Source organism: Sapajus apella, unplaced genomic scaffold (assembly GCF_009761245.1).
Source record: "Sapajus apella isolate SASKATOON/1434 unplaced genomic scaffold, GSC_monkey_1.0 scaffold100, whole genome shotgun sequence".
Lineage (NCBI taxonomy): Eukaryota > Metazoa > Chordata > Mammalia > Primates > Cebidae > Sapajus > Sapajus apella.
The window spans coordinates 7,197,130-7,217,399 of NW_022437040.1; the positions used below are offsets into that span (position 1 = coordinate 7,197,130).

Sequence of the window (20,270 nt, forward strand, 5' to 3'; positions counted from 1 at the left end):
TATATTTTGGGAGATAATTTATATGGAAAAAAACCACACACACACACACACACACACACACACACACTCTGAATGTCAGCTTCCACCTAATTTAAACTGTTTACACATTCATGGGAAAACCTAGCTGTTAACCTTGGTGAGGGCTGAGATCGCCCTCTACGAGATAAACACGTTCCTCCGGATTCCGAGGGGAGCCTGCCTGCTCCCCTCCCCCACCGTGGTGGCCCCGAGGACACGGGGGGCACAGAGGGGACCCCAGGAATGGAGAGGACGGAGAGGGGCTCGGGGTGGAGCGGGACAGGGGGTACTCCGGGGATGGCGGGGACAGAGCGGGGGACAGCAAGGTTCGTGAGCAGACGGTGACCAGGGGTGTAGGGGCACACGGCGGCGCGGAAGGGACGGAGGGACGGGGCGGCCCCTGGGGTGGAAGGGGACGGGAGGACGGGGCGGCTCCGGGCAAAGAAGGGGACGGGGCGACTGGGGGACCTGGGGCCGGACGGCCGGGAGGAGCGGGACGGGGCGGCCGCCCGCGGGCTGCGCTGCGGGAACCGGGACTCGCGCGGCGACAGGGCCTGGCTCGGTGACCGGGACGGGCGCGGGGTGGCGGGACCCGGCCGCCCGGCAATCCCGGCCGCGACTCCCTCAGCCCCGGCCGCGGACGGAGTGCGGCGCTCGACCGCGCACTTCACAGCGCGAACTCCTCCGGCGCGCGGCCGCCCGCGCCTTATAAACCCTGCTAAAAATAGCCTGCGAGGCCACCCTCCAATCACAGCGGGCAGAGTTCGAATTGAGCCAATGGCGCGGGCCGTGATGGAGAGGCTCGGTCACGCCAGGCGGGGCCGCTGTGTGTCGCCGCCCGCGATTGGCCGGAGCTGACATCATCGGCGCGCGGCCCCCGGGCCGGGAGCCACGGGATTGGGCTGCGCGCGGGGCGGGCGCGGGGCGAGTCACGTGGGGGGGAGGGGGAGTGGGGGGAGCCAGGCGGGGGCGGAGGGGGAGGCTGGCAGCGGAGCTTTGAATAGGGAAGTTTTGCAGGGGTTACGTTTGCAGTCAGTCCGGTGTTTGCAAATATTGTGTGGGCTCCGCGCGCTGCGGGCTGCGGGAGGGTCCGGCCCGGCGTCTCTTCGAGCCCGGAGTTTGCATGAAACTTTCACCTGCGCTCCGGGGAGACTTTCGGCTCCGGCTCCCACCGCGCGCCTCGCCACCCTCGCGACCGCGGGCTGCGTCCCACTCGGCCCGACATGGACGTGCTCCCCATGTGCAGCATCTTCCAGGAGCTCCAGATTGTGCACGAGACCGGCTACTTCTCGGCGCTGCCGTCCCTGGAGGAGTACTGGCAACAGGTAAACGCGGCCGGCCGCGGTTCGCTGCGGGCGCCGGGGCGGGGGGCGCGGGCCGGGGCGGCAGCGCGGGGTTCAGACCCGGTGCTCTCTGCGGTCCGCCGGGCCCTGGCCACGGCTGTCACCGGGGGAGCGGGCGCAGCGCCCCCGCCGATCGACCCTCCAGCCCGCGAGCCGCGTCCGCCCAGGGAAGCCCCAACTCCCGACGCAGCCCGGCCGAGCCCCTGGCACGAGTTCGGAGCCTGTCCCCGCTCCAGACGCCACAGCTGGAGCTTGTCATGGGGACCAACTTGCTCTGCCTGCCAAGGGATTTTTTAGTTTTTTGGGTTTTTTTTAAAAGGGATTTGGTTTTTGTTTTGGTTCTTGGTGCTAGTACATAACAGCTTTTTAAAAAATACCACGTTTTGCCAGCAGAACGTAGACCAGCTCTTTTTGGTTTTTTTTTTTTTTTCCGTTTTTTAAAAACTCTAGACCATTTCCAGTGTTTTCCCCTCTTTGGAATGCCTCACGCTTCCCCTAGATCTGCCTTATTTGTCTCACCTGCTTCTCTAATAGACCGAGAAAAATAAAAATAAACAAAACTGTGTACACACCAGTGACTTGTCAGTCTTGTGACAATGAGCCCGTCCAAACTGCTTCGAGTCTTAGTTTGGGAAAAAGGACCTGGGTTTCCGACATTGTCGTAGAACTGCAATTTTGGGGCATTGGAAATTTAAGAAACTTACCATGTTCCGAGCTTATTGCTGGCATCTCCCCAGGGGAGAGAGACTGACACTCGCCCCATTGTCTCTCCAGCGACCGCGGGAGGGTTTGCTGTTGTTTCCCTGCCCTGCTGTGCTGTTTGTTTTTCGCCACAAAGTGCATTGCCAGATCCAGTAGAGGCTGTGGGTTTCCAAGCCTCGAAAGCTTTGAGGAGGATGAAATGCAGGCTGTTGCAACCTTCACATGCCTGCTTAATTGTTCACAATCCTCTCCTGCCTTCTTCCCCCTTCCCCCCCCCCCCCCCTTATTTTTTTTCCTCCTCAAAGAAGCTGCTCCCTGGGACGTGATTGAAATTGATCTAAGTAGTTTCCTTAGGGCATTTGGGATTTGGGCAAATGGCCAGATCTGGCTCCTGGTCGCCTTCGGAGGCTTTTAAACCCTCCGAGACCTTCATTCAGGGTCCGGGTGCTCATCAGCGTAATGGAGATTTTAAATTAGCCGGATTATTAAAGTTTAACAAGATCTCCATAAATGTGCTTTTCTTTTTTTCTTTGGAAAATCAATAAAATATATCGTTGCTGCCTGTCTTCAGAACGTTGTAGTGTGCATTGTAACTCAGACGCCTAGTTTCAGGGAAAAGGGGGAACCATGATTTTCCCGTGTGCCTGCTCACCCCGGCTGTGTGCGAGCCTGGGAGGGGGAGGGCTTGCCTGCGCCAGGAGAGGAGCACACTGCTAAGTCAGCCCGAGCCCCTGGGGTAGGCTGCGCTCTGGACTGTGGGTGCCTGGAAAATGAGGTGCTCACCAGAGCAGTTTGGTGTAGAAACTGAAATCAGTAGAATTGCCAGTAGTATAGACAACCTTATATGGACATGCAGGCAACTGATCTCGTGAAAATCAGGGCAGACATAATTTAATCCTAAAATGTTTCCTACCATTTTTCTTTTCCAGTGGCTAGAAAGTTTGAAATGGTGGGGAGAGGGGATGCTGATCTCGGCAGTTGTAGCTTCTTGAAAGGTTGGTTGCGGGGCTGGGGAAGGGGCACCGTCCATGCCACACTGCATGTCCATTTGAGCTGGGTCCTTATTTGGCTGCTGATCAGAATTTCAAAAGGAAGTCTCCTTTGGCATTGCGTGAAAGAAATAGGAGTGATGACTCATGCCATTGTACTCTTGGCCAGTAGATAAAGTTCTTGTTCATTGTGGGACTCCCAGCAGGGCCGTGGAGTAATTTCCCCTTGCCTCCTTCACAATAGCAGATGGCCACGATGGAATTATTTCTGCACTCCTGTTGTTGAAGTTCCTTGTTTTTCTGTGGTCACTGTAGAAGTAGTTAAAGTTCTGTGGCATGCAAGGCCCTGCACTTGGGAATGGCATTCTGTGAAAACGTAGGTCTTGGCTGCACAGGAAATGGGTGGTTTCTCTGCAGCTCCATTCGATGCCCCTGAATACAGACAGCTGCTGTCTCCTGTCCCTGAGGGTGGCCCTGTGTTGTCAGCCGTGTCCCCAAGGAGGTCCCCCAGAACACGCTGTGTGCCGTGCAGTCTTTCTGTCTTGTGTGGGTATCTGTGGGGTGTGAAGGGTGGATGGCTGGGGCTGTCCTTAAAACACATGGTTCTTGACAATGTCTGATCATCTGGTTGAACCTGTTGGGGGGGTATGTGTGTGGGGCCGGTTCTCTTCCTGTGGTTTCATGGGAAACATCAACACTGGTAACTACAACAGAAAAACCGGCTTAGTGATCGTCACCCGTTGTGGCCGCTGGCCCAACACTGGGAAAGGCAGGAGAAGATTCACCCTCCAACTTCTCTGAATTCTCACCGTTGCTAGAAATAGATTTCCTCTAACTTCCGTGAGTACACGGATGCTTAATTCCACGATGTTTTGCCCCTGTAGTGACCGGGCAGCAGTGATCTGCCCTTCATTCTTGCATGCTTTTGGAAATTGCTTTTGCTTTTGGTCGCCATAGCAGTCATGTGCCTTCTCTGGTTCATTTTGCACAGACCTGCCTGGAGCTGGAACGTTACCTCCAGAGCGAGCCCTGCTATGTTTCAGCCTCAGAAATCAAATTTGACAGCCAGGAAGATCTGTGGACCAAAATCATTCTGGCTCGGGAGAAAAAGGAGGAATCCGAACTGAAGATTTCTTCCAGTCCTCCGGAGGACACTCTCATCAGCCCGAGCTTTTGTTACAACTTAGAGACCAACAGCCTGAACTCAGATGTCAGCAGCGAATCCTCTGACAGCTCCGAGGAACTTTCTCCCACAGCCAAGTTTACCTCCGACCCCATCGGCGAAGTTTTGGTCAGTTCGGGGAAATTGAGCTCCTCCGTCACCTCCACGCCACCGTCCTCTCCAGAACTGAGCAGGGAACCTTCTCAACTGTGGGGTTGTGTGCCCGGGGAGCTGCCCTCGCCAGGGAAGGTACGCAGCGGGACTTCGGGGAAGCCAGGCGACAAGGGAAGCGGCGATGCCTCCCCTGACGGCCGGCGGAGGGTGCACCGGTGCCACTTTAACGGCTGCAGGAAAGTTTACACCAAAAGCTCCCACTTGAAAGCACATCAGCGGACGCACACAGGTCAGTGCCCACGCGGGCCCCGGAGGGCGGCCACTGGTGGGCGCCACTGCCTTGCACCAGCCCCTGAAGGTGCTGGGGGCTGACCCTGCAGGATGTGGTCAGAGCAGACACATCCTCGCTTCCTCAGAGCCTTTTCACCAAAGCACTGGGTCTTTTTGGAGTTCATAGTAGATTCCTAAAAACTGGACTCTTGAGTTGGATAAGTGTTTAACACTGTTCAGATTAAACAAACGAGAGACTAGGTCATATTCTTCCGGACCTCCGCCCCCACCCCGCTGCCGTTCCCCCTTACCGAGGCCACCGCCCATTCACCAGGGCACACGCGCAGGCCACCGCCCGTTCACCAGGGCACACGCGCAGGCTACCTTGACTTGCCCTTGGGTTTCTTCAGTGAAACTCAAGGGTCAGGACAGAGGGTTGCAGGGCAGCGTGGAGCGTGTGGTTTGATGCTGATGGCCGAGGCCCGTGTGGGACCGGCGGCATTCATCAGTGGGTGTTTCCTGCGACTCTCTGTGTCTCAGGCAGCCTTTGTTTCTGATACCGCTGGAAACAACAATTTCTTCATGAAATGCTGTTACTTAGGTGAGAGTGACATTTAAAAACACCTTGACAGTACACTAGGATAATCGGTGAGGAGGCACGGAAAACTTAGAGCTGGGAGGGATCTTAGCGGTCACGTGATGCAGGCTCTTGTCAGTAGGACAGCAAATTGCTGAGAGTCAGAGTCCCAGACAGGCTTGGTGACAGCTGAGATTGGGATCCGTGTGGCCTGAAATCCAGGCCCAGGCCTGTCCCAGCATACTCTAGGACTGGCTTGGTGACGCTGTATTCTCAGGTCGCACTTGTATTGAATTCATATTTATCATTTGACCAAGGAATGACGGCGACCCGGCTGTTGGGTTGCCATTTGGAGAGTGATTCAGAGGCCTGGCCCTGGGGCTTCCCAGAAGCTGGTCACTTCTCTTTTGTAGAAATGGAGAAGGTCCCTGAGGAAAGTACAGAGACTCATTCCGTAGGGAAGGGAGTAGGGAACGGAAGTGTGCTTGGGAGAAGCAGTTGCCATGGAGAAGGCCACAGCTCTGCCTTTGCGGGGCTGTGGGTCTGGCTGGCTGGCGCCTCTTCCGGCCGGCATCTGGCTGGTCTGAGTCGTCGTCATTCTCCACGTTAGCTTTGATTATGGCACCATGGGCTTCGCCGAAGCTGTGTCCTTGGACAGTAGTGGGAGGCCTGAGACTGGGTCAGGAGAGAGCTCCTGTCGTCTCTCTGAGGCTGCCAGTTCCTGCCCTCTGTTGACGCATGTCACCGCCGGCAGAAGCCACTGGGACCCTGACCTCGCATCTCGCCGCTGTGGCTGTTGCTGTCTTTCCCATTTCCCTCTGTGGGTAGCAAAGTCATGGCTCACTTTTCCTGTGCTCTCTTCCCAGGAGAAAAGCCTTACAGATGCTCATGGGAAGGGTGTGAGTGGCGTTTTGCAAGAAGTGATGAGTTAACCAGGCACTTCCGAAAGCACACCGGGGCCAAGCCTTTTAAATGCTCCCACTGTGACAGGTACGTGCATGTGGACGACACTGGGCAAGGAGCATGGGGCCTTGGGAGAGTGATGAGCAGGGCCGAGGGGCGTGCAGGGCGCGGGTCAAGGAAGGCACGCGCTTTCCTACGTGTGCACATGTCTTTTCATGCCTGGGACATTTTAGAAAGTCTCTGGTGTGCTCGTCGTCCATGGTTAGGAAGAAGTTCACTTCCAATTTGAAGATTTAAGTCCGTCCAGCTTCTCCAAAGCACTCTCCAGCCAGTGATGGCAGACACCCTGAATTCACATTCCTATCAGTGGGTGTCTCCTGTCTCCGAAAACATGGATGAGGCCTGGGAGAATTCCTGCTTTCCCTGCAGGGGGTTAGGCCGGGCAGGGCAGGGCAGGGAGGCGAGGGCCTGGTCCGGATCACTGAAGGGATGGGAACCTAACGTCTGTGCCTCTCATTTGCCCTACAGGTGTTTTTCCAGGTCTGACCACCTGGCCCTGCACATGAAGAGGCACCTCTGAGGGAGCAGCGAAGTGGATCCCGTAGGGAAAAGGCTTCCGGGCTGAGAGCCGGCCGTGGAAGGAGGGATGCGTGTTCCTGCCGAAGCATGCCGTCTGCACCCTACCCAGTTGCCTCCAGGGCCTCTCCTTGGAAGGTCTTTTGAGGGCCGCCAAAGTGCTGTCAGAAGCGGCAGAGCACCCGTGGTGCATGGTGTGTGGGTACCCTGGACTCGCCACTGGGACCCGACTTTCCGAGTGGCGCCTAAGCCTTTGCCGTGAGCATGCGCACTGAGAATGTTACTGGTTGGGTTGATTGTATGCTGAGGATCTATTACTGACTGTATGATGAGGCCAACTTTTTTCCTTGCGGTCAGCAAGACTGCAAGAGTTGGGAAAAAAGTCGTTTGAATGTTTTGTGTGTAAGGAGTATACCATGAGATGAGATGACCACCAATCATTTCCTGGGGGGGAGGGGGTGTCTGCACCTTAGGAAAAAACAAAAATCAAAAAAACAAAAAAAACAAAAACAAAAAAAAGAAGGAAAATCTTGGAGGGTGGGCGTGGGAACTCAGGACCCCAGCGTGGTGAGTGGTGTGGGGAGGGAGAGCCTCTTTCCCTCTTCTGTGTGAGAGGAGCTGTTAGTGTCTGGTGCAGCTATTAAATGTGCAATGTGTCAAGTAGCTTGTTTTACACGCTACAACATAGCTCATTTGTAACCCATTGTATAAGCTGTGTATTTACAAATATAACACAACAGTTTAACTTTTCCTTAGAATACAAAAAGTCATGCATGGTCTGGGGAACTATATGCTTTTCCATTTTTAAGTCAGGACTGCAATACTGATTCCGGTCAATGAGCAGCTAAGATCCCATCTGTCTAATAAGTGACCCCTAGCCACCCGGGCCTGGCCATATACAATTCTTTCCCCTCCAAGTTTGTAACACTCCCCTTCCGGAAAGGCATTGTGCAACACGGGATTATTTTTAAATGATTCTGAATTTGAATTAACGTTTTGGAGAATTTTGTGATGCCCTTAGTAGAAATTGGACACGTTGTTGAGTGTCGCAAAGCGAGGGCCGGGAATTGCTGGTCTGATGTTTCATTAGACTAAGAACCTAAAATTTTTCTCAGTTGGGTGGATAAAACCACTAATGCTTAGAAACTGTTTTCTCATGCAGCTACGTTTCTCTTATTTATGCCTTGAGGACTAATTTCTGGTTTTCTAGCTGTTAATGCACTGTTGACCTTCATAATGGTGCCTTACGCAAGCGATCCCTTATGTGGGGTCTCATACAGGGGTGTGGGCGATGCGTGCTTTATTAAGGCTCTCTTTTCACCTGGCAGTGTACTGTATCAACGTAAAATACAGAAACAAAAATCTCTCTGAGGTCCTCCTTCACAACGACATAGAGCAAAACTCCCTTCACATGTCAGTATTTGGTCAACATTTTAGACAACTTGACGGTCAGTGTTAACATGGAAAACACGAAAATGGAAAAATCTGACCAATTCTGCCACCTTGAGACTTTCATATAGACCTTGCACAATTGTATAGATTACACACCGGCTGTATTTAATATGTAACATTTTCACACATATTAAAGATACAGAAGTATAAAAAAAATCCCAATGTTAATGTATTTGCTTAAAAGGCACAAGTTTCACATATCTGTCTAGCTATCTGTTGGTAATACAGAAAGTATACTACTTTTTTAAAAAAGTGGGCAGAATTCTTGTGTATGTATATTTGTGTCTATAGTATGTGTATGTGTGTATATATATATATTATATATAGATAATATATAAATATTTTTTTTAAGGAGAAACTAGAATGTTTAGCTAGAAAATTTCACAGCCTGTGAAGAAATATTTCAAAATGGCCATAAAGGAGGTAAAAATGAAAACCATAACCTAACTTTTATAGAGGCTTTATCTTTAATTTAATGATTTACAGAGGACTTTCTCGCTTGAATCTGTTCCGGGCTGCCTGCTTTGTCCATCAGATGGGCAAGTCTGGAATGGGGCACGTTCGGCCTTTGAGAAGTGGCCTGAACAGAATACTGGAGCCCAGGCTGGACTCAGACACACTAAGGTTTTGATTTGGAATTTCAGCCTTATTAGAAGATCTGACCTAAGAGTAAGCTAGCCACAGGGATTCTTTTGTAGAACACTTTTTATGCAGATGAAGCTATTTTTTCCAGCATGTAGATTCTTCCAGTTTTTCCGAGGAGTAATTTCCCCGAATTGGCATACCACAGCGCGGACAGCTGATATTTCACCCAGCTGCCGGCCTGTGGGTGTGGTTCTTTGCTTTATATATATATACACACATGTGAGTCTGGCTGGGCTGGTATCTTGTTTGATCTTCCTGGAAATGAGCAATGACTAATGCTCACATAACTGTGTTTTTTTGTTTGTTTTTTTTTTTGTTTTTTTAATCTGGGCTGATGAATACATTTACCTAAGAAACTCATTTCATTTTGCTTGGGGGGAAGTGCAGTTTTCTTTTGGCAGTTCAGAATCCAAACACTTGATTTGCTGGGTTTGGAAAACTCCTTTTTTGGCCTTCTGTGTGCTTAGCCATAACAATTCCATTAAGCAAGAAGGTAAACAAAAGACAAAAAAAACCCTTGCACTGGCTTGTCTCACTCCTGAAACACGTCGGAGCTGTTTGCCTGGGTGGGGCTGGGCACCGTACCTGTCAATGCCTGTGATTTTCATAATTAGCACGTACATAAAGAAGTACATTCTGTTCAGGTGATAACTGAGCCTCAATCAAGCAGAAACTTTTTTGCTTGAATTTAAAAAAAAAAAATTTCTATTAGTGAAATTTCTTTTTTTTTTTTTTTTTTTGGAAGCACCCTGTTATCTAAAGAATCTTTGTAAGATTTTTGTAAAATTTTGTTTTACAAGATTTTATTTGAAATTGTTTTTTGCAAGATTGTTATATTTCTGTATGAATGTATTTTTTATTGGAATAACATAAAAGAATTCTTATCAGCATGGAGTCTGGTTGTTTTTTGGGGGAAGGGGGTTGTTGGAACAAATCCCTGCTTCATTCATCGCTCTGGCCTTCCTCCTGGGGGAAATCTCCATTGTATGGCCCTGAGAACCACTCACCTACCCCAGCCCCTTCCTCTCCACTTTCCATGGCCCAACCTGGGAGCTGAGGGACGTCAGCGAGCCTGACATTGCCCTCACGAATGCATCGAATACTCTTCTCCCAGGACTGAGAAAAACAGCCTCGGGACTGTGGGCACAGTAGAGAAACATGCCACGTTTTATCCTCCATGGCTCAAGCCAGGGGATGCCTTGCAGATGCATCTGCACAATGACAAACTTGAGTGCTTCCGTGTCACTTCATGTGCTCATAGCCTGCTCCAGTTCTGCAGCTAGAGCTGGGCCTGCCTTCCCCAGCCAGACCTGCCACACACCTGGCTGAGGCGGGTCTGGGAGGGGTGGAGGAGACAGAGGGACTCCAGGCCAAAGGGCTGCCGTCACCACCTTCAGCCCACTCACAGTCAAGGAGGGCAGAAAGTAAAAGATGACACCATTGCCAAGTAAGATTCTATCTCTTTTTAAGGCCAATGAGATCTATTAGAGTTTGAAAACAGGCAGCCTTTTGTTTTTTAGAGCAATGTTTAGCGAGTCGCCTCAGCTCTGCTTCACTGTGTGGACCAGGACAGTTTGATCGTGTAGTGGTCCTTTTTCAGATTGCACTAAGCCAATCAGAAGCAAGGGGGTAATCGATGGGTTTCCGTGGGAACCAGCTTCTTAGTGTGACATCAAGGATACTCTATTTTAGTGGCTTAGGTGCTCACTTCTCTCCATAGCTCTTCATTTTGCTAAACTGGGGAATTTACACTAGTTGCTTTTAACTTTGTAATTGGAGAGGGGATGTTAAGATGTGTGCCCAGATGAGGAATTTTAAGTGATGTTCTTTCTATAACTGTGGTAAAAATGTCAGCAGTTTGGAAGGAGTTGCGGTGGGGCAGGGTGTGGGAGCAGATGACATTATTGCCAGGATTCATGGGTGTGTGATGCTCCGAGCACATGTCACCGTGACTCACCGCTGGCTTGCCCTGACCCTACCGTCTAAATAAAGTCTTGATAATCATTCTCGGCGACTATTAAGACTTGACCACTTTGTCATGGAGAGACTATGCGGGACAGCTCAGTTATGTTCAAATAAGGCTGTGAGGAGTGCTGCTGTACCAGGAATCAGCTGCAGCCCAGGGGTATTTATAGAAGTATAAAATATTTCAGTCTGCTTAACAAAGTTTTTGAAACCTAGCTAAAAGAAAGGAAATGTTCTAGCTTGAATGAGCTGTGTGCTTTGGACAATTTGCTGAGTTCCACCGACCCTCCGTTTGCTTATTGCTAAAATGGGGCTAGGTCACATGGATCCAGCATTCTTGATAGCACTACGGTTCTGTGGTCTGTAAATATAGGGTGGACTTCAAATTACATGTTCGCCATCTTCAGAGTGCTGGCCTCAGCTCCAGAAAGCTTTCTCTTGTGCTACATGAAAGAATTGTTGAAGAAAACTGCGCAAATGGAAAACAGGATTTCTCAAATTGCCCTTTGCCCCTCTAATTACAGTTAAGTTATTCAGACATTTTTTTGTTTTACAGCATGCCATTTTTTAAAATAAAAAACACCAACATTTTTGAAAAGTGCTATTGTAGCCATAAATGGACCCAAGTCTCCCAGGTCTCCCCACGTTACCAGCCCCGTTCCCTATCCAAGCGTCCTGAGTGCTGAAAAGACCACCCAGGCAATCGGAGGAACGTGTCTTCCTTTTGTACTGTAATCGCTCTGGAGAAAGAACACAGCCCTCACGCCTAACTCCTCTCTTTTGTTTTAATATTATGCTGTCAGGAGCTACATTTTAACAACCATCTTTGCCAAACTGAATTATCTTCCTAGCAAAATTTCATGATGATACAGATAGTGGTATCTGCTTCCTGCTTCTTGTGCTGCGTGGGGTGTGTGTGTGTGTGCGTGGGGTGTGTGTGTGTGTGTGCGCGCGCGCGTGGGGTGTGTGTGTGTGTGGGATGTGTGTGTGTGTGTGCACGTGGGGTGTGTGTGTGTGGTGTGTGTGTGCGTGGGGGGTGTGTGTGTGCGCGTGGGATGTGTGTGTGCGTGTGGGGTGTGTGTGTGCGTGTGTGTGGTGTGTGTGTGCGTGGGATGTGTGTGTGCACGTGGGGTGTGTGTGCACGTGGGATGTGTGTGTGCACGTGGGGTGTGTGTGCGCGTGGGATGTGTGTGTGCACATGGGGGGCGTGTGAGTGCGTGGGATGTGTGTGTGCATGTGGGGTGTGTGTGCGTGGGGTGTGTGTGTGTGCGCGTGGGATGTGTGTGTGTGCGTGGGATGTGTGTGTGTGTGTGTGTGCCAGTATTTTGCATAGTAATACTCTGTACAGTAGATTACAGGTCTCCAACCCCCAGGCCACGGATCGGCACTGTTCCAGCTCAGCAGTGGCATTAGATCCTCTATGGTGAGCTGTGCACGCGAGGGATCCTATGAGAATATAATGCCCCGATGCTTGATGAGCTAAGGTGCAGCAGTTTCATCTTCAAACTGTCTTCCGCCTCCACCTATTCCCACCCTTCTCCATGCCCACCCCCACCATCCCTGGTCCGTGGAAAAACAGTCTTCCATGAAACCAGCCCCTGGTGCCAAAAAGGTTGGGGACTGCTGCAGTAGGTGTTCTATCCGTTTCACAGGTGAGGAAAACCGAGGCCCTAAGAGAGTACACAACTTCCCTGAGGTCACAGCTAGGAAGCAGCAGGCTCAGCATGCTGGCCCAGCTCTCAGATGCCAAAGACAGTGCTTCTCGTCACCATCACACATTGCCGTCCCGCCCAACCTTTGCTGTTCCATCTGCAGGAGGCACCATCATATGACGTTACATGTAGGAAATGCACACAGGGCTTTCTCGCAATTCAGAAGCACTCTGGCTATAAATTGTGCCGTAACCTGAGAAAACAAAAGTAACCATTTTGAATTGCTTTCAAGATATGAGACAGATGGTACATATTTATTTTTTATGTTTAAGAAGATAGAGAAAGCAATTGGAGATGTAGCATCCTGCATTAATTGGCATGAATCACCTAATGCACGCAGTTAAGATACAGAGAGAGGGGATGAGGCCCATGCATCACGCAAATGAGGCAACACAACAAAGTGTGTTTAACTAGATTTATTTTATAACAAATCTTTCTGCTTCTAAGTAATTTTAATGAGAATTCTCTAAACGTCTGTGAATGAAAGGAACAAAGAGGAGAGCAAATATGGGCTCCACATGTCCGGAGAGAAGCCACGCCGGCCACACAGTCACCACGGAATCTTAAGACAGATTTAACCAGAATGCCATTGTCCCATGAGTCCCTTCAAACTCCAGTTGCTACGTTGCATTTACTTTCCTTTACACGATCTTTGCAAAAGAGCATATGCGTGTGTGTGTTTCTATTTAGGTATATGTGTATATGTATACATGAAGCGTACAGGAGTGTGCACATTTTATATATACATATACAGAAATATATGTTGACATATGTACTCCTCAATCATCACATGATCTCTGAGATTCTTTCTGAAACTGAGAACCCCTGGTTCAGATCTGCCACAAACAAAAATGAACGTCTTCCGAAGCTCCCGCGCCTGGCTAATGGGTAACTGAGCACAGGAGTGCAAGCTGTTTTTCCAAGATTTGCCCGTTGTTGACGACAAAGCACACTTAAGGTGACTTGCATGTATCAGCTGAGCACAGCTCCATTCCCCTCGATTTCTTAAGTGTGCATTACCACATTTCATTTGGTTGTGCAAGATCTGCTTCCAGGTGTGCAAGATAGTTAATGACATGCGTTGACATTATCAGTCAACTCACTCCAGAGCCAGGCAGCGTGGCCCAGGTGGCACTTTTCTGTCGATGAGGACACGAGAAAGTGGGACAGATCCGACTGCAGTGAAATGCAGCCTTCCCGATCCTCTCTCCCTCACCTGTGTCTCTGCCTTCACTTGCGAAATGTATTATCCTCCTCAAATAGGTTATTGATTCACAAGCTCAGGAGCCAGAGCAAGCGGCTCACCACGACACATACGTGTATTTGCTGAGTTTTTTGTTTCTTTAATCTAACTTTTCATGGCAAATTGCCTTTGAGCAACATTCACATATATGAATAATTGAGTTCATGTAAATTAAAGAGGACATAAGTGTTAGCTACATATTTGAAACAGTCAGCTTAGAATCCGCAGTTAACACCATTGCATTCACTGGCCGTCGTGCCCTGCCATAAGGCAGATACAGGAGGCAGGAGATCCTCCAGGATGGGCAGGGCAAGAGACCACTAGAAAGTCACCCATTTCTAAAGCAGCTCCCAGCACTTTCCCGTAGACCTCAGGGAGGTGCAGTAAGAACAGTGAACACTGAACTAAACTTAAGAAATCAAGGGGAATGGAGCTGCGCTTGGTCGATACATCCAAGTCACCCATAAATGTGCTTTGTCATCAACAAAGGGCAACTCTTGGAAAAATAGTGTGTAACCCTGTGTTCAGTTACCCGGTAGCCAAGCGCGGGAACTTCAGAAGACGTTTGTTGTTTGCTAGTGGCAGATTTGAATCAGGACAGTCATGTCCACAGCTGGTCCCAAAGAACGTGGCAAACACTTTCCAGGCTTCTTCATTGTCTGAGCAGCTCCTTTTCAAGGCTCAAGGATGGCAAGGGATGGAGCTGTGGGAACAGGGCTAGTCCTGTCCTCCACCCTACGAGAAAGGAGTATGGGGTTTAAGAGGGGAAGGCATGCCCTCAGCTCCTGGGTCACCTTTAATCAACTGTGCCCCAGCCGCTGAGCTCCCTGCACTTAGGGAATCCGAAACGTTGCCTTTCAAGGATGCGCAGGGTTAGTAACTGGATCATGAAATAGTCTGTACTACAAAACCCCGTGACAGGAGTGCACCTATATCACAAATCTGCGCATGTACCCCTGAACCTCAAATAAAAGTTTAAAAACCAAGACAAGCCAAAACAAACAAACAAAACTGTAAAGATGGCATTCAAATAACTTGGGTTTATCAATTTAAAATATTAAAATATTTGCAACTCTGTGACTTAAAAAAAAGTAAACAAGCGTGGACGTATCTTCATGAGCAGCCTAGGGCAGCACCTGGAAGTCAGACTCCTGGACAGAAAGCAGGGAAGCCATCACCCAAGCGCCCCACGGCCGTTCCTTTAAGCTTATGAGTTTCCTTAAAAAACTTTCTGGGCCGAGCACGGTGGCTCACGCCTGTAATCCCAGCACTTTGGGAAGCCAAGACAGGAAAATCACGAGGTCAGGAGTTCACCCAGCTGACCAACATGGTGAAACCCTGTCTCTACTAAAAACACAAAAATTAGCTGCTTGTGGTAGTGCACACCTGTAATCCCAGCTACTCAGGAGGCTGAGGCAGGAGAATCGCTTGAACCCAGGAGGCAGAGGAAGCAATGATCTGGGGTCATGCCACTGTGACAGAACGAAACTCAAAACAAAACAAAACAAAACAACTTTCAACAGTACTACAATCTCGGAGCCACTGTTTTTAAGGGATTGCTAAGAATGAATATCTGCAAAGAGGAGACATTTACCCTGGTTATGTTTTGAGCACACAATGGGGAGTGTTCCTTTATGGAACCTACAAGTAAAGATTTCGCCAGTTTTTGGCTTTGGGATTGTTACTTAGCCCCTTAGAGCTGTGTTTTTCTCACCTTTAAAATGGGGTGATGGGGGCCGGGCGCGGTGGCTCAAGCCTGTAATCCCAGCACTTTGGGAGGCCGAGGCGGGTGGATCACGAGGTCAAGAGATCGAGACCATCCTGGTCAACATGGTGAAACCCCGTCTCTACTAAAAAAAAAAACTACAAAAAATTAGCTGGGCATGATGGTGTGTGCCTGTAATCCCAGCTACTCAGGAGGCTGAGGCAGGAGAATTGCCTGAACCCAGGAGGCGGAGGTTGCGGTGAGCCGAGATCGCGCCATTGCACTCCAGCCTGGGTAACATGAGTGAAACTCCGTCTCAAAAAAAAAAAAAAAAAAAAATGGGGTGATGGGGAACTGTTCAGGATTTTTGCAGGATGAGAGGTAAGGCAGGCAGAGGACCGAGTCCATGGCCTGAGACATGAAAAATAAGCCATAGTGAATCACTATTTTCATGGAGTGGTGGATATTTACTTTTTAGGAAAATAATTCTTGTTTTTCCTATTGAATTCAGTTGAAAATTGATTTTGTTTTTAATTTGAAATAAGAAAGGTTCATTCACATTTAGGTTTCACAACATAATTTTCCAGTGAATTCAGGGAGGGACAGGCAGAGAACACTGTGCTGTGTTTTTATGATTTATAGAGTAGTTTCCTTTTGCAATGCTTGCCTTGCTGCTGAAATCTTTCAGGAAGGAACTTCTGCAAGTCTTTGAGTAAAACTCTCTGTCAAATGCTGAGTCATACTGACCAATGGCAGAACTGAATTGATCAACAGATTCAGTGAGTTGAATTCCCTGTGATTTTGACAAAAGACAAGGAATGTCCCAAGAGTTACTGCAGTTTTCATGAGTGGTCATAAATCTAGAGACTGGCCTAATTCTTCTGATTCAGGGGCACTCTGCTTAAGTCATCACCAAATAGATGTCTCACCATGATCACTGTAATAATTGCATTATTTGTTATAATCTTTGCAAGTAAATGAAATATGTGAGTGGAACACCTCTTACATCACACAGTGTCAGTCTGTGTGCAAGAAGCCAATTTGATTTGGCACCGGTTTGTCCAATGACAATGACTATGCTTACATTCAGATACACCGATTGGCTCATTTTATTTTGTTCTGATTTGATTGGTTGAATCAGGTTTATTTGCTGGCTTATTATTTTCACCATCCTTTTTCCCTGTGTGCATAACTCCTACAAGCATGCCTTCTACACCGCCATCATCCTCAGTGGAAATGAAATCCCAAATATTTGTGGAGGGATTTCTGTTGTGGTTATTATTTTCAGTTGCTGTTGTGTGTGTGTGTGTGTGTCTGTGTATTCCAACTAATAAGTGCTTCCTCGGGGCCTGATGCAGACGGCCCGTCTGAGTAACAGGATGCTTGCTATGAACCTGGGAATGACTCTCCCCTGAGATGACCCAGGGGTGTGCAGGGCAGCCCTCATTATTCTCCTTGTGCGGGTATGAACCTGAGACACAGCCAATTAACCCACGCAGCCCTGCAAGAAAGATCTGGAGTTATAACTAACTCATCTCCTCAACTACTATCATATACTGTATTCAGCCATTTTTATCAACTTCTCAAATTAGATGCTGTTGAAGTCACAGGCCAGGTGCACCTTTATAAAATATGTGGTGGAACCACGTCTATGTCCTGTTGTTTTCCGGTGAAACCCGTCCTCGCCCCCTCACCTCTGTGCAATGGAACCCCACGCTAGCCAGCGATGGACAATTCTGGGACCAAGTAGGCATGTCCTTCATTCACCCACACAGTAAGCAGGGCATGTCTCCAGGTGTCAGGCACCATGCTGGGAGCCCCTCTGTCTCTTCATGCGTGGTGGCTACCAGCAGAGCATGAGCCTGAGTGTGAGGCGCCTTTCGGCTTGTATGTACTATTGGCCATGCATGATGAGGGAGCTGGTCCTTTCGAAGGAGAGGTTGTGTGTGTGTGTGGCCTCAGCCTAATATCACAGTCTGTGGACAGCCCAGGCTCAGCACCGTCTTTCTCGCAGTGGTCCGTGATGGCCATTGTGCCCATTCCATGTCCATCTGTGGCTCCTTCGCCACTGCCCTCACAGCCCCGTCTGACTGGTGTGGGATCAGTCAGGGAAGAAGTCACCAGGGCCATTCATTCTGGCCCCAGGTCACACCTTCCCTGCTTGGGGACGACACCTGGGAGAGGAAGAGGCAGCAGAACATACTCACTCATGAGCAAGGGGTGGCGTTTCTGCCGTAGAATACTCAGGGTGGAGCTGAACCAGGTACACACAGCATTTGCTTTTGTTTCTAACTCATGGCTGTTGAACAGAAGTGAGTGTCCTTCCAGCACGACCTCCATGAATCATAACAACATTCCAGAAATGGATGGAACACCATGGGAGAGCCAGCGGCCACCTCTGCTCTGAGCGTCTTCACCCTTCTCTCTTCCTCCCTGGAGGATGAGCCCTTTGGACAAAGAATTGTTCATACAGTCGTCCCCCTTATCCCAGGGAGATACGTTGCAAGACCCCCGGTGGATGCCTGAAACCTTGGACACCACCAAATCCTATCTATACACACACACACACACACACACACACACACACACACATATATGTGTATACAATGTACATATACAACGTATATATGCATATATGTGTATATATGTGTATATATATGTATACATACACACACACACACACACACACACACACATTGTGGTTTTTTCCTATGCATACATAGGAAAAAACCTGTGATGAAGTGTAATTTATAAATTAGGCACAGTAAGAGAACGCCTATAACATAATAAAATAAAACAGTTACAATAATATACTGTAATAAAAGTTATGTGAACACAGTCTCTTTCTCTTTCTCTCTCTCTCTCTTCCCCTTCCTCTGTCTCTTTCTTCCTCTCTCTCTAAATTTCTTTTTGTACTCACCTATTTTGAGACCTCACCTATTTTGAGACCTCACCTATTTTGAGACCTCACCTATTTTGAGACCTCAATTGGCCACAGGCAGCTGAAACTGCTGAAGGCAAACCCACAGATAAGGGAGGATTACTGGATAAAATATGATGTCTCTTGATTCCTCAGCCCCTAGGAATGCTCAATGAATGAATGAATGAACAAATGAGCCTGATGTTGTCACCACTTTGCTCTCTTTTCCAACAGCATGGCAACATTAATTCTAAGTAGGATCTCTAAATAAAACCCAGCAACTCATTTGAGCCAAAATATTAGACGTCTTCTGGTTCATGTTTTGCTAGAAGCATTTACGTGAGACCACTCATTTTCCATTTCATTCTCTTCCTTCTCCCCTTTCCCAGCAGATGGAAAGGCTGTGGGAAAGAGGACATGGTTAGACATCAGAGGAAAATGACCACGGACATCCACACACCTGTCAGTCCAGTTCTCAATAGTACAACACCAGCAAGAACCCCCACTTGGGAAAGGAAGGACCTGTGCGTGTCCTTTATTTTGACGTCATATTAATTGAAAATATACCCCCAAATTGACAAATGCATTTAATGTTACAAGAAGATTCACAGGCCCCTGAACACAGCTACTCAGGGAAACAAAAGTGAAATCTTATTAAAACAGTTTTTTGTTTGTCATTAAAATTTAAACAAGCAGGTGTTTCGATGCATCGTTTCTACGCTAAATGCAAAATCTTTGTAATTCTGAATGTGAGTCTTTTGCACACGAGACACAAATTGGGTTTTCCCTCATGCCTAGTTAAAATATCCACAAATCCCAAACCTCCTTTTTCACAAAGTGCCACCTTTTCCTGCTTTTTATTTGCAAACCACTTGATGTTTATTTGACTACACTAAAAGAGAATGGTCGTCTTTTTTTCTTCAAGGTCAACTAGACAGTTAAGCTGTCACTGTTCATCATGTGTTTGTTTAACGCAGAACATTGCAGAGTGCATGGTGTCTTCTTCCAGTTAAAGGTAGCATGTGACGCAGTGGGTGTTTGAGATGGAAAAATGGGGTTTGCACCCCTTTCAGGATATCTGCGCCCGAGGGCTGGCTGGGTCTACTCCTACTCCCCAAGTGCGGCCCCCTGGGAGGTCTGCTGTGGGCGGGGAGCCAGGAGGCCAGGGCCAGGCCCAATACAGCCCTGAAGAGCCTCTGACCTCGCTCCACTTTTATCCCAATGGCTGACTTAGAGGCACGTTGTTTTGTTTCAGTACCACATCTCCCATTCTTTTCTGTTTCATCAAGTTTTTGCCATCAGTCACAAGGAAATATCCATTCAGGAGATCTCACCAACAAACGAAATGCACTGAAGCTCGAAGGCCTGGGTTCCAGACCCCCGCTTCCTACTGGCTCTGTGATGTGGGCCCACATACTACTTACCTGAAGGAGAAATTCTCATCTTCCTAAAGTCCCGAGTCTGGTGTGGAGTTCTCAGGAACAGGAGCATGAGAAAGCATCTTTAACTGGGAAGAGTTATGTTTAAATATGACACGGATGCTGCACCGCCTCCCTCTGCTTCAGTTTTCTTGTTTGTGAAACTGGGGTTCTCTGTTGAGGACAGCACATGTGCTGGATGGCTGTCAGGATTAAACCTGGCATCTGTGAGGGGCTTAGCCCCAGTCTTGGCACTAAGGTGGGTGATGTGTGTCACAGCCCCTTGGGATCCAGATTATAATCGTAATTTCTTCTTTGTAAAACAGGGAAAATTATTTTTAAAACTACCCTCTTACCCTTGGTTTTGCAGATGTGCAGGACTCAGAAGCAGAAAAACTTTGGGTGGGTCAGAAGCAGACACACACACACGCTGTTGGCATTCTCGGGACGTCTTGAACCCTTCACTGTTTCTAGAAGGTGTCTGTGCTTTGCTGTCCCTGCCACCTGCTCCCTCTCTTCCAGCACGTTACCCTAAGATATGGCAGACAGAAATGAG

The 20,270-nt window shown here is 48.7% G+C and overlaps 1 protein-coding gene across 2 annotated transcripts; it reads left to right on the forward strand.

Moving 5' to 3' along the window:
• The first annotated feature begins 974 nt into the window (after positions 1–974).
• On the forward strand, positions 975–9,641 carry KLF6 (Kruppel like factor 6). Of its 2 annotated transcripts, XM_032258240.1 has the most exons (4): positions 975–1,343; positions 4,044–4,617; positions 6,042–6,165; positions 6,607–9,641. In XM_032258240.1, the coding sequence occupies exons 1-4, from the start codon at positions 1,242–1,244 to the stop codon at positions 6,656–6,658; spliced, it is 852 nt and encodes a 283-aa protein (XP_032114131.1). In that variant the 5' UTR covers positions 975–1,241; the 3' UTR covers positions 6,659–9,641. The 2 variants fall into 2 exon arrangements, with proteins under 2 accessions (XP_032114131.1, XP_032114130.1); XM_032258239.1 differs by lacking the exon at positions 6,607–9,641 and having other exon boundaries at positions 6,042–6,589.
• Positions 9,642–20,270: the final 10,629 nt, after the last annotated feature.

Coding starts and splice junctions, on each gene's coding strand:
- KLF6 (XM_032258239.1), top strand. CDS start 1,242: ATGGACGTGCTCCCCATGTGCAGCATCTTCCAGGAGCTCCAGATTGTG. Junction 1,344..4,043: donor TGGAGGAGTACTGGCAACAG/GTAAACGCGGCC, acceptor CATTTTGCACAG/ACCTGCCTGGAGCTGGAACG. Junction 4,618..6,041: donor ACATCAGCGGACGCACACAG/GTCAGTGCCCAC, acceptor CTCTCTTCCCAG/GAGAAAAGCCTTACAGATGC.